The sequence below is a fragment of the Ruditapes philippinarum genome, unplaced genomic scaffold (assembly GCF_026571515.1).
Source record: "Ruditapes philippinarum isolate M1 unplaced genomic scaffold, ASM2657151v2 ctg147_1_1_1_1, whole genome shotgun sequence".
Classification (NCBI taxonomy): domain Eukaryota; kingdom Metazoa; phylum Mollusca; class Bivalvia; order Venerida; family Veneridae; genus Ruditapes; species Ruditapes philippinarum.
In genome coordinates, this window is record NW_026863615.1 from 358198 (window position 1) to 373237 (window position 15040).

The 15040-nt window shown below is 34.5% G+C and overlaps 2 protein-coding genes across 2 annotated transcripts in view; both read left to right on the forward strand.

The window, feature by feature from the left end:
- Positions 1-10447: 10447 nt before the first annotated feature.
- On the forward strand, positions 10448-12248 carry LOC132722729 (uncharacterized). The gene is made up of 2 exons (XM_060707268.1): positions 10448-10697; positions 11995-12248. The coding sequence occupies exons 1-2, from the start codon at positions 10475-10477 to the stop codon at positions 12237-12239; spliced, it is 468 nt and encodes a 155-aa protein (XP_060563251.1). The 5' UTR covers positions 10448-10474; the 3' UTR covers positions 12240-12248.
- Positions 12249-13402: 1154 nt separating this feature from the next.
- The window catches only part of LOC132722738 (uncharacterized), a 33088-nt gene continuing 31450 nt past the window's right edge, over positions 13403-15040 (forward strand). Inside the window, exons 1-3 of the mRNA XM_060707280.1 lie at positions 13403-13493; positions 14344-14521; positions 14734-14903. Coding sequence (XP_060563263.1) covers positions 13403-13493; positions 14344-14521; positions 14734-14903 — 439 coding nt within the window. The remainder of the gene's footprint in view (positions 13494-14343; positions 14522-14733; positions 14904-15040) is intronic.

Genomic DNA, 15040 nt, shown 5'->3' on the forward strand with positions numbered 1-15040 from the left:
TGCATTAATAAAGATATATGTACTATATATGGCTTATAATACCAATACACTTACTACTGATTGACAATTCTATAAACTTATAATACTGACTGATAATTCATTAAACAACAGAAATATAATCTCTCCAGCTTTACAACATACAGCTCAACATTTGAACCAAGTAACCTGTACATAGATAAAGCAGTAAGGAATCCCATTCATAAAATCTGATATGACCAAATTATGCTTTGTTAACAACAATTGAGATGCTGAAGGGCTAAAATAAACTTAAACCTTGTACTTTTAGTCTGCACGACCTCTTATTGCGTGACCTCTCCATATTTGGAACTAGCATGCCTGGGAAAGCTGATTCTGCGCGACCTTTCCTATTGCGCGACCTTAAGTGTCGCGCGACCTTTGTCTGCGCGACCTTTCCAAATTTGGAATGAGGTATGCTCATAATCTAAAAATAACTGAGCTGTGCCAATATTCTGGACTGTTAATGACTCCATTGTTTCACAACAAAAATGAGTAAAAGTTAACATAAACATTTTAACCAGCTTAGAAATGTTGTCCAGATATACCATCCTAAAAGAATACCCTTCTAGTAAAAGACTAGTTTCAAATTTCATAACACTCTCCCACCTTTGGACTTTGCTTACTCCGGAAGCAAAACCAATTAATTTACAAATGTTAAGTTTTTAAATTTGAAATAAACCTTGAAAACTCTTGCTAAGTGAAATTGAAGTAATAATAAAAGAATAATATTGGTACTGAACAATACATGTGAAAAACTACTAAGTGTTATATGATATTATGCAGATTAAACATAAGCAAAACTAAACAAATTAACAAATAAGCATTATGGATTTTTATGAAATATAAATCATAAGTATGCGATAAAATCCCATAACAGTTTTCCCTGTCTCTTCAATTTAATTCACAATCTCCAACACACTTTTGTTAAGTTCAGTTGTGGTATACGAACCTACCCAATTTGAGAACTTATACACTTTTTCAGAAGATATGTCACCATTTGGGTACAGACCCCCTGCATGTGATGTCTGTGCCATATCCTTCTCTTTGGTGGCATCACTTAAATCAATGTTATCCGCAGCACCAGACTTAGGCGCACGTTTCTCCTCCGTTGCCCTAAGTCTTCTCACAGAAACAAATTTCTCACAACCACAAAATTTCTGTTCAATTTGCCTGAGAAACGCTCCCAGATACAACGCAAACACAAACAGAAAATTCAGCACTGATGCAGAACAGTCCCTTATTAAGTCGGCAGGAACACCTTTTCCTCTGACTCGCTTGACTTTCTTAGACACCAGTGGAACCACATCATCAAAATCTGCAAGTTCCGACCACTGTTCATGCTTTTTCACACATTCTTTACAACCTCCACACGGAAGCTCACTTAGAATAGAGTGACCACTATAACAAGTACACGAACAAGGGTCACACGGAATCCTCGACAAAAAGTCAGCATTTGCATGCTTAGATCCCTTGCGATGCTCTAGCTTAAAGTCATATTGTGATAGCACTTCAAGCCATCTAGCCATCTGATTTTCTGTTTCTTTGAAGGACATAATCCATCTTAATGAAGAATTATCACTTCTCACTAAGAATGAACGTCCTAACAAATACTGTTTAAACAAAGTAACAAATGTAACAACTGCCAACAGTTCCCGACGTGTTACACAATAGCGTCCTCCTATACCGAAATTCGACGCATCGCAATCAAGTATGAATAATCCATCATCTTGAGGGTATGCCATGACTTCATCACCAGTCAATACACTGCGTAAATCGTCGGAACTTTTCTGATATTCATCAGACCATTCGAATGGTTGTCCGGCCTCCAACAACCTATTTAATGGCCTAGCTCTTGTGAAAAAATCACAAATATATATCCTATAGTATGAACAAAAACCAAGAAAGGATAGCAGAGTTGTTAAATCGTACGGCCTTTCCCAATTTGCAATCCAACTAACTTTAGACTTTTGAGGGCTTATTCCCTCCTTACTAACTACATGTCCTAAGAATGACACTTCAGTTTTTAACAGAAAACATTTACTTGGCTTCAGTTTCATTCCACACTCACACAAACGCGTTAAAACTGTATCAAACCTATCTAAATGTTCTTCAAATGTGCGGCCAAAAATAATCAAATCGTCAAGGTATATCAGCAAAATTTCCCACTGAAGACCTCTTATTACTAATTCCATACATCGTTGGAAGGTTGACGGTGCATTACATAATCCGAACGGCATTACCAAATATTCAAATAAACCGAATTTTGTAGTGAAGGCTGTTTTTGGGCGATCAGCCTCATCAACTTCAATCTGATAATAGGCTGACAAAATATCCAAGCACGAAAAATATGATGATCCCCCTAAACTTTCCAAACAATCACTAATATTAGGTAAGGGGTATGCATCTTTTCTGTTACGTTGTTAAGCTGACGATAATCCACACAAGGTCGTGTTGTTCCATCACGTTTCCTGACATATACTAATGGTGACGCCCAAGGAGAATTACTTTCCTGAATAACATTGGCCGCTAACTGATCTTTAATTATTTTCTCTTCTTCATTTGCGAAAGCTTTTGGTGGGCGCCTAGGGCGTTGCTTAATAGGCTTTGCTGCCCCAGTATTGATTTTGTGCTTTATTACAGATGTACGACCGAAATCATTTGGTGACTTTGCAAACACATTTGAATGCTTAATCAAAAGATTCTTAAGTTTCACTCTTTGATCATAGTTAAGATTTTTCACTGAATTTTCATAAAGCTCATTTAAATGAGATGGAAGCTTTGAGTCACACTTTTCATTAACAAAACACTCATTTTTCTCACAAAAACTAACTTTTTCAGCATTCTCAATATATCCAAGAGTAGTATTAGCTTCAATTTTTACATTTTCATTGCTAATATTCATTAAACGAATTGGAACACAACCATTTTTAGAATGAGGGTTAACCAGCGTATGGCCAACAATTAAGCTATTTTCACTATCATCACCTTTTTTTAATGGCGTAACAATTCCAAACTCAGTATCAATTTTGCCGCCAGAACAACTACCTTCTATTATCACTTCACTATTTGCTGGTACAATGACTAATTTTGAACTTTTAACACGCATCACTTTGAAAACTGAAGATTCCATCAACGTAGGATACTTCTTTCCATTTAGACGCAAACCATTTTCTGCACTTAACACAAAATTATTTTCTTGTAGAAAATCAAGACCTAAAAGACCATCTTCTTGAATTGGTGCAATAAACACATTGAACTTAAATATATCCTTATGAATTTTAAAACTCATCACAGTTTTACCTAAAATAGGGAGATACCCTTCATTTGCAACTTCAAGCTTAAAATTTGGATCAATTTTCTCCAGTGATGGACGAATATCTGAAGGCACACTATGATAGATATTAGAAGAAACAATAGTAACAACTGCTCCAGTATCTACTACTAAATTTGCACTGATATCACCAAATTTCACAGGTAATAACAAAGATAATCCATTGAAGGTATCATTAAAATGAATTTTTATCACTTTTTCACTATGATTTTGGACTAACGCAAGGCCGTCTGCCTTAGTCCCACCTAGTTTTCCGCTTTATTTTTATCACTCTGCTGACTCGTGCAATCACGTGCATAATGACCTAAATTATGACACTTACAACACTCAACAGTAGATAAATCCCTTCTTTTGAATTTTTCTGGCTGCATATATTGCTTCTTAATAGCAGACAGAATTTCATCAAATTTTTTATCTATTTCTTTCTTGAAAGACAAAAACTGCTCTTGAGAAATATTGTTGTTCCCTTGTCGAACCATTCGAACTTTGGTGTTTGCCTTAGTTTCATCCTTCAAACTATAGTACGTCTCCAGAATCTCACGTGCATTTTCGATACTGGTCGGATCCTTCATCCCTATAGCCAGAGCCATCTGGGAGTCACCCAGACCTCTAATAAAATGCCGTAAACATATTGTACCAATAGTGTGATCATCTGCAGTGGGGTAGCCCTTTCGAACCAGACGCTTTATATCTGCAACATACTCCACGAGTTTTTCCCTTGAGTGAAGCTTTACATTTTCGAGCTCCATCAGATAAGAGGCGGTAGAACGTCTTTCTACAAATCTTGCTGCTAGACATTGCTCAAGCTGTTTGTAAGATTGTTGAGTTTCAGGACTGACCTGGTTGAATACAAACTCTGCTGCATCATCCCTCAGACTATTCAGCAAGCGAAATGCCCTCTCTTTATCACTCCATTGGCATGTTTCAGCCAACACAGCAAATTGACGTATGAATGCAGTGCATGATGTTTTACCATCAAAAAGAACCTGGTTTGGTAGTGGAACATTATAATCCCGAGAATTTCTATGGTTACTTTCTCGTAATGCAATGTTCTGAAGGCGACTATGTTCAACATCTCTTGATTGTAAAATATTTTGTTATTCATCAATTTCATTTGATAATACTTGGATTTGTCTGTCTCTATTCATCTGAGTTGTATGATATAGACTGTTCAAATTTTCCTTATCTCTTCTAAATTGTTCATTTTCACTTTCTATAATTTCTTGTAATCCAACTTTTTCAGTTTGTAAAATTTTGACAGTTTCATTTAATTTCTCAATATTTGCCAATGCATCAGTTAAATTAGCTTGTAAATCTTCATTTTCATCAATTTTTCTGGAAAGTTGTTGACGTAAATCCATTGTAATTTCTGAATTTTCAAGACGTGATGCTGATGCAGATCTAGCAGATTTCTTAGGTCCCATATTACTGACTTTCTTCTAAAACCCGAGTGTCATCGTCTAACATAGAAGCACGTAATTTTGCATTATATGATTTTAATTCACTGATTTCATTATTTTTCATTTCTAAAATTTCATTCACTTTGTTACAAAAATCACTAAATGCACTTGTAAGATTTTCACTATGACTAACTAGTTCTTTGGAGATATTTCCTATTTCTAAACAGCACAAAGAAACAGTCTGACGCAATGATTCTAATTCCTTTTCCATTTTGTAAGTCCATTACACTCAAAAGTAGAAAAAATCAAAGTCTTTATCCCTATGCTGAAGCATGTTAAAGTCCTTATCCCACCGCTGCCACCAGTGTTGCGAAAACTTCTCTTTTTTTGAATAGTTTTGTTTATTCACTCTTTTCGCTTAAAAGTCAACCATTTCTCTATGCTGGTAAAATGAACAAGTCAAGTCCAAATGAAAGCAGGATTATATTTATTGCAGTAAATCAAAATAATGCAACATTTTATTTTCTATCAACAGTCAAAACCAAAGTAAAATTCTTAACAACTTCAACAAATACATTTCTTCAATTACTAACTAACTCAACTCAACCAACTCCAACTCAAAACCCCAACACACACCAAAACTCCTCAAAAACCAACCCAGCTAGAAAAGTTCCCAGCTTATATACCCTTCTGTTTGCGCAGCTAGGGTGGTGTGCAAAAGTAGACTGTCGCGCGACCCGCTTGCGCTAACCAGTTTGGCACAAACTCATTGCGCGACCTGAATGTTGCGCAACCTATTAAAAGTGCTGACAATGCCTTAACAATGTTCAAAATGGCCTGCAACTGGTTCAGGTATACAGACTGTTGTACAATACAAACATAAGTACAAAAATACATAATAGTTATATAAATTTACATGTTAACACTCAATAGCATAATTATTATCTGTCCAATAATGTAACTTAATACATGTAATAGTGCAAAATACACTTGTATTAATAAAGATATATGTACTATATATGGCTTATAATACCAATACACTTACTACTGATTGACAATTCTATAAACTTAAAATACTGACTGATAATTCATTAAACAACAGAAATATAATCTCTCCAGCTTTACAACATACAGCTCAACATTTGAACCAAGTAACCTGTACATAGATAAAGCAGTAAGGAATCCCATTCATAAAATCTGATATGACCAAATTATGCTTTGTTAACAACAATTGAGATGCTGAAGGGCTAAAAATAACTTAAACCTTGTACTTTTAGTCTGCGCGACCTCTAATTGCGTGACCTCTCCATATTTGGAACTAGCATGCCTGGGAAAGCTGATTCTGCGCGACCTTTCCTATTGCGCGACCTTAAGTGTCGCGCGACCTTTGTCTGCGCGACCTTTCCAAATTTGGAATGAGGTATGCTCATAATCTAAAAATAACTGAGCTGTGCCAATATTCTGGACTGTTAATGACTCAATTGTTTTACAACAAAAATGAGTAAAAGTTAACATAAACATTTTAACCAGCTTAGAAATGTTGTCCAGATATACCATTCTAAAAGAATACTCTTCTAGTAAAAGACTAGTTTCAAATTTCATAACAATATGTTCGATAAAACAAAAGCATGAGGAGAAATTTAAAGAGAAATTAATAATTTTCAAGTAGTAAATGCCAAAATACCAAAATAATGTTGGAAAACCTGAAAGACAGGACGAAAAAAAAGAAGCTAAAGAAAGTAGTGAAAGGCTTATAACAGGCATTCAAAACTGAAAAAAAGAAATACATTTCAATAGCATTAACTTTATTTTGAAAGTAGCATGCAATTTTTTATGTCAATGAAATTCTTTTTGCAATACACAATTATGTTTCCCTTTTTTAATCATCTTATGACATTTTGCCATAGAAATTCTATCAATTTTATTTCTCAAAATTTCAACTTTTGCAAAGAGTATAATCATATTGCATTATCTTTTTATATGGAAGTTCAAATACTACATTGTTTACATTTTTCTACCATTATAACACATTACTGCACATTCAGTGCAACTTTAAATAGTTTTTAATTATTTTTTTAAGAATTAGAATAGAAAGAGGCATAACGTGCTTTTAACAAGACTGTTTAATTTAAATCTTTGTCGTTGGTATATCCTAATCTTTTTAATTTCTTGAATCAAATTCAATGATTTTGTACATAACCCCCCCCCCCCCCCAAAAAAAAACAAAACAAAAAAAAAAAAACAACCCTGTTTGATTGTGATGCTGGAATGTCTAACGACTGAAGCGGTAAATGTTCAAGATATTGTTTTTCTACGTGGATTTTGATTGTTGTTTTTAATTAATATACTCAGACGTCAACGCTAACTTTATGCCATGGTTATTCATGACGAAATGAAGATTTTTTTCTGTCATGTTTCCTTTAGAATATCTTTAAATATATGGATTGCAAATTCTATGTCAATCCCAAAATTCAAACAGTGTGATATAACTTGTATCTAACTGTTATAAATATGCCTATAATTAGACGCATACGACAAATCATCCGAGGACTTGAGCCCAGAATCATCGATGGTCACATTGACAAACACAGGAACAGTCATTTTCATGGATATAAGGAAATTCAAGAAATTTCCAATTTGAAATCATATAAATTATTTTTTTCTTTTTGGCAAAAGTACTGGTATCCCGCGAGCTGAATACCCTGTTAATACTTGTATCACACTAGGTACACCCATTTGTAAATCAAAAGTTTTGATAAAATTCAACTTCTGACATAAATTTATTGGGATCATCTCTATTCCTAAATATCTGTTTTTCAACATTTATTTTCTAAAATACTGTCAGTTCACGTATTTGATGCACTTAAATGTATATGGGACGAAATTAATTCAAAATCGATACTCAAAACTAAGTGATATTCAGTATTATTTTATTGAGGACACCTCAAGGTAGCCCTCTCCTAATCTCACAGATTCTCAACTTTCCTGAGTTCACTCGAAGCTTACTTTATAACCTGAATACCACTTTACTGAAAGGTTGAGGACTGTCTTGACCGTTAGGTAATTATATGGGATTTACTCAATGAGTGTGAGTGTAAGTATCGATTCTGAATACGGGCCATTGTGTTATAAAAATAATTAAAAAAGGTCATGATAAATTATTTTGAAATAAGTTGTGCCAAGCTTTTTTCTTTTGTTCGTTTCAGCTTGATCTACTGTCAATAACTACAATCGAAGGCATAGCACTTAGTTTTAACTATATTAAATATCTAACTGTTATAATTCGGCACGATGTTCACGAGATTTCGGATTCGTCAGAAAAGATAGAAATGGTAAGTATTTTTGTAGCATGCATTCATTTTTACATTCCCATGTAACCATAATAAATGCACTTAAATAAAAACAGCCAATGTAAGCACGTAGCATAATTTCTTTTCATTGTAATACCTTACTTAACACTTTAAAAATTTTCTTCAAATATGCACTATATTCATATCAAAGTGTTAAATTATTATAAAGTTGGTGCTAGGTGGTGTGGATGCTGACATTCATATACCGTTGCTTGCTAACGATTTACAAACATAATGCAACCGGGCTAACAATAGTTTTTTCTTTTCAAATTTGTCATGGTAGACTAAATCAGGAAGGAATGATGTCGGATACATTTATACTGAATAAAAATCACCAATTTGCTTTATTTTGTTAAGAAAACAGTATTTTTGTAGCATGTTAAAATCATTGTATAATAAAAATGGCATATAACAAGAGATGACGCCATTTCTTAAACTCTCTAGGAAGAAAATACTGCCTTTTTATCTGAAATCATAGTATCGACTACCTACTTGACAACAAAATAGAGGATAAAAAGAATCCGATAAGAGCGTCCAAAAACGGCAAAATTGAAAATGTTGCAGGCTCGGTTTGATTAAGCCTGTTCATTGACGGTAATAGAAAATATCAGCTACTATTCTATGCCCATCTAGCAACGGCTTAAGCAGATTCAACAAGTTTTGAATTTACATTGATGCGTAGATGTGTTATCATTGTTTAACCTACACCTACATTTGGTTGGTTCTATCATTTTCAATACATTTTACTGATTGAAAATCATCATTGCAATGATAAAATGAGGTTAATAGCACAAATTTATTTTTTTTTTTTCATCTAGGAACTGTTTATAGAGTTGAGTAGCAGAGAGAAGGTACAAATAAAGTATTTTGAGAAGAAAATATTTGCGCGTTTCCTGGAAATTACTTTCATAAATTCTCAAAGAGTTGGTAATATTCTCGTCAGATACGATCTCATCGGCTGTCCTAAAATATGTATGTATATTATAATTGAACCGCGCCATGAGAAAACCAGCATTGTTCGTTTGCGACCAGCATGGATCCAGACCAGCCTGCGCATCCGCTCAGTCTGATCAGGATCCATGTCCCTATTACAAGTAGAGAAACTGATAGCGAACAGCATGGATCCTGATCAGGCTGGTCTGGATCCATGCTGGTCACAAACGCACTATTTTGATTTTGTCATGGCGCGGTTCATTCTTATTTATATCTTTATAAGTTACATAACGATGACGTATTGTTGCTGACTCGTATGTATTTCCACGTGTCGGTTCATCTTATTTTAAGTTTTCTACTAACATCTGATTTTTTTCGAAACATTAAATTTTCTTTAAGAATAATGATTTGAAATACACGTGCATAAGAAAATGACCACATGGTTCAGTCAGATCTGACTAACAACACTGTCATATATATATATGAAAAATAAATGCTGCTGAAGAAGGCCGCAAGGCCGAAAGCTACGGCAAATTTAAATTAGCGTTTTTGAATATATATATATGGACAAGAGTGGACTTGTTGTGTAATAGAATTTTAGTTTTTGTAATTCAAAATGCTTCAATGTATAAAAGTAAGTTTAACCCTTAATCAATACAAAGAAAACAGAATTAGAGAATTAGATAAACGATTCCACACCTGCATGTATCATTGACTGGTATAAACTCAGTGACAAGTGTAGTTACTATAATTATGATATCTATTCTGTCTTATTTATGTTAATCTATTTCAATTAACCTTCCTATTTTATCAAGAATTATTCATTTCACTATGTAACAGAGGCTACTTGGCATTTTTCAGCCTTCTATATATGAGTATATAGAGACTTCATTTTACCGAGTCAGTACGATTTTGAGCATCTTAAGATAAAAGCTCATACTGGCTCGTTTTATATTCAATTTCAAGTTACGTACTATATAGATATACACCCATTGGACATAATTCACATTCATTTAATGTGTTGAGTTTCATTAACTCTTGTGTTGTTTCGTCTAAAAGGGTGTACAAGAAACTGATACTACGCTATACTAGTCTAACACGTAAATATAATAGCCGCATCATGACAAAACCAAAATAGTGGGTTTGCAACCAGCACGGATCCAGACCAGCCTGCGCATCCGCGCAGTCTGATCAGGATCCATACTGATCGCTATCAGTTTCTCTACTTGTTATAGAGTAGGTAAGCGAACAGCATGGATCATGATCAGAGTGCGCGGATGCGCAGGCTGGTCTGGATCCATGCTGGTCGCAAACCCATTATGTTGGTTTTGTCATGACGCAGCTCATTTATTATAATGTCTAAACGTCGCATGTTTACTCAAAACCGTTTTTTGGTAGTTTTACGTGATCCAAAGTGTCAGGATACTAGTACTATAGTTGGAATGTCACTTGAGAGAGGGACGTCTATGTCTGGCACACAGACGAGGGATATTGGCACAGCTACAAATTCCACAACATGTAGTAGAAATTGTTTAGCTACAGAAGGATGTAATCAGTGGTCATTCTTTACTGAGGGACGTGAGAAGATGGCATGCGGACAAAAGAATGCATACAAAATCAAGAGATCGTCGGTATATGATTCCGGAGAAAAGATTTGTTTTGAAGGTAATATTCCCATAATGATTTTTATTTTGCCCTGTGTACGCACTTTCCTTCCATATAGGGTTCGAATATAAGAACGAGAAAACACGTCAGTTATGTCCTCATATAGTTTCCATAGACTGCTGGTGTAATTTTAAGTCTGATGACATGCCACTGACACTATAAAACTCAGTCCAGTCTGATAAAGTCGCTGTTATATTCATATATTTTTCTGGTTCTTCGGGATCATTGAGTACCGCTCAAGCCGGTGCTAGAGGACATGAGGGATGTTGCACTTTTTTCATTATCCCCCATTTACAGACTCATCAAACCGAGTCTGAAATGTTCATGTTATTTGTTGTAAGCACCCTTTTTTCAGGTTTCAAGATAATCTGCTGGGTAAACCCTTTACTTCATATAGACGTGTTTTGACGGCTTTCGACCCCCCCTCCCCTTTTTGAGACCTCAAACAGTGAAAAATTACCCTATTTAGACCACAAACAATGTTTTTCGTTTAGGAAATGTTGCTAAAAAAGTGATCACTTTTTTGGCGTTGCCCCCTATCAAAAAGGTACACCGGGGGTTGCCAGAAGGGGATGTGCCCCCTTCTGTTTGGGAGGTTTGAAGGGGGCGGTAGTCCCCCTCATCTCCAAAAAAATTGGACTTGTGAGAGGCTAAAAATGACCCCAGGTCGATCATAAGGTAATGTGTAACGAACACTGAAAAGCCCTTGACTCTATCTCAATCTATTGAGAAGTTGCAGCACTTGAAATCAATTTTGATGGAAAAAATCATTGCAAAAAAGTGCAATTTTGATATGTTCTCTCGTTGACATGGTAACAGGAACTTAAGACTGGGCAGTCCTCTAAAAAAGCGAAATTGTCAGCAAATTGACCCAAAGGGCGATTAGGGAATTGTAAGCACTAAATTTCTAGTCTCTCATGAGCAGTTGAACTTGTCAATTTTAGGAAAAATCCCTTTCACAAAATGCAATGAAGGAAAGGGTTAAGTGTCATCATTTTTATATCATAATAGAAAATCAGATGTAATTCATGAGTGACATATATAACAAGTTGAATATCTATATGCCTACTTAACAAAAAAGTTTTATTTTTAAGTGTATTTGCTTTAAATTTCTCAAATGCTCATAGTTTCCTTTATTCTGTATGAAATCTCAGAGTATCATAAACAATGCAATCAAGCATGGCACGTGAATAATTTCCAGAGAAATGAAACAGTACATTGTTATCTTTCTGTTTATCCCTTGATAAATATTTGATATATTTCATGATATATATTTTTTCATTATCTCCTATAACAGGCAGTGCTGTAGCAAATCCGTGTCATTTTGAATTGAATTTTACGGATCCGATGTATATTACCAGTCTATACTATCCAGAAGCCCACCCACCAAATATGAAATGTTCCTGGAAAATTAACTTCTACATGTACAAATCTGTAAAAGTGACATATCTTACTTTGAATATACCCACACCGAATCAAGATAAAGTAAGTGATCATTCATTCATTCATTCATTTAGATCTGAAATAAAAAGTATCAAATAATGTTTTTGTTTCGGTTCTACCCTGTATAAAAATACATGTACTGCAGGTACGAGGGGTGATAAAAAGTTCGCTGAAAAGTAACATTGCACGTGCTTTGGATTTTAATTTGAATTAATTATTGTAATAACCAAATAATGTTGTTTTCCATACTTATATCAGTAAAAGACGGACACTTTACTTTATTTATTTTTTGTTAATTGGTATCAAAAAATTGAACCTTTTCCTTCATTGATTTTTTATGTCGCTGAGCTAATTGTGAAAAAGTTGTACCCCTTACACACAAGGAGAGTATGTAATCAACGAAAATAAATTATATACGTACCTTCAGCACTATAACGAGTCGGCCGAAAGTGATTCGTTTTTCCGTTATGAGTAGGCCTTTTTGATCAATTGAACCTATACTAATGTACAATCTAATTAAAATCAGCTCCTAATTAACGCTACTTGAGTCAATCTGACTAAAGTTAAGAGCTATGTAAATTATTTCTTGCATGTAGATCTGATTGCCATCGTATTTGTTTCACCTTTTTTGTTCGGATTTCCCGAGAGCCACACAATCAAACCGTCCTTTACAAAAAAGCATTAGACAAAGTATCAAAATACCGTTGTTCGTGGAAGTAAAAAGTATTGTTGATTTTTGTCATAAAAAGTGTTTTAAAGTAATTTAAAGCAGATAAACTGGAAATAATAGACTAAGTTTTTAATAGGCAGGATTGTTTTGCCAGTTTGCTAGTTTGTTCTCGGACGAAATCGTGAAAATGATTAACTCAGTACTGGTTTAGAAACCGCATCGCTTTCAAAATTGCGAAAAGCGCACCGATAATTGGCTGTTTGAAAGGTCACGAGAAGGTGACCTCCTATTGGTGCCCGTCAGATGCTAATGCGTAGCGTTAATTTGTAGTTGATATTATTCATATTGCTATTTGAATATAGAAATACGTTATAAAATACAAAACGCAATACTTTATTTTTATGTTGATTTAATATTTACTATATGTTTTATAACATAAGTGTTATATTTGAAGATTAAAAACGGTCTTGAAAATTGCGTTGACTTTTTATCACTCGGGGAAAAAGAACGGAGTTTGGCGTATAGGCCGCACGTGATACTGACGCACGAGAACGCATCATCATTTGAACAATCAGTTTCATATATAGAAAGAATGAAGTACCTGTATATCAATTACATATCTTGCATGAGGAAACCATTCGAAGATTCAAAGCCGGGATTTTCTCTTAGAATTGAAGAAACTGGTATGCGCTATTTTTTATGTGTGTTATTGTTTACTTACACAAAAGAGCATCGGTTAAACTTTTCAAATGTTCTCTATAAATTTAAAACAAGAGTTATCAACCAGTTTACTGCAACTTTTCAATGCGCCAAATCTCCAAGATCACCTTCTGTGAGATTTTTAACATTAATTTTCTGACAAACTAGGTTAAGTTGTATATATTTATTGCTGCTCTTTCCTTAATTGCTGGAGAAACTAATGGGAATCTTTTCTCTCTCTCACTCCGAAGATTGCACGGGTTGCAGAAATGAGCCCACAACATGTAGAGCGCAAAATTTTGCAGAAAACACTATATGTGACACATTACGTGCATGTGGATATTTGTTGAGCCTCAACTATCTTGGCAAATACCGTATGTAATATATTTAAACACGTATAGCTTTTGATAATGAAGCCATATCTATGACTAGGTATAAATCCAGACCAGTCTGCACGACCGTAAAAGCTGACCAATTCGAAAACCACATGATGTTCAATTTAAATAAATATTTTTCGAGATCCTATAAATTATTTCTCAACAGTTTTAAATTCAGAGAAAGATAAGTATATTTCACTTAGAATAACCGTTAACATAATAGGATAACAATTTGTTATCAACTACCTGTTTTTTCATGGCATAATAAATATTGCCCAATTTCACTAGTTTTGCTTTCCCTAAACTAGCACACAGTTAACGGCTTATCGGCTAACAGATGCACATACAAGTATATCCGTAAATACCAACAATACTAGCCAGAATCTGTCAACGGCTGTATTTTCCGTCAGCTGACAATGTACCGGTAAAAGGGAAATTATAAATTATTGAATTACAGATCCCAACTTGATGTGCCGATGGTCTTTTATGGTGAGCCGATTGGTGAAAATTGAAATTCTGCACTTTGATATACCAGGCGGCGTGGACTGCAGTGGCGATAATTTCACTATATTATCGGGATTGTCAAAATATAATCCAGATTTCTCTAACAAAGGCGATTGGACTGTAAAAGGAGTGTAAGTAACAGCGCCCTTTTTCTTGTTGATACTTCTTTTGTTTTCATTTTGCTGTTCTTATTGAGATCTTCATCAGCAACGTACAACTTATTAATTATTGTAAAGTTGATAAGTAATGGACGTTTAGCGACCGAAATGAATCATTAAAATATATTTGTAACTTTAATTAAAGTTAAGCATGCATCAATATATGTCTTAGTCTATTGTTGTAGGTACTGCAATGCTAACCGACCAAGGGCCGTTTGGTACCTTGAAACTGACTTCCTAGTTGAATTTGCTACTGATGACAGTATCGCCGGGACAGGATTTTTATTGAAATGGCAAGAAAATAGAGAAGAGAAACAACGCGCCACCTTTAGACAAGTCTCTATGATAAACGATTGTAAGCATTTATTTAATTATCTCTCATCAATCAATTAAACGTAAATAGAATAGTGCACTATGTTTTGTAAATGTTGCAATGTTTTGCAATTGTTTGTCCAATCTTTTGCTATTGTATATTCTATATTTTGTTATTTT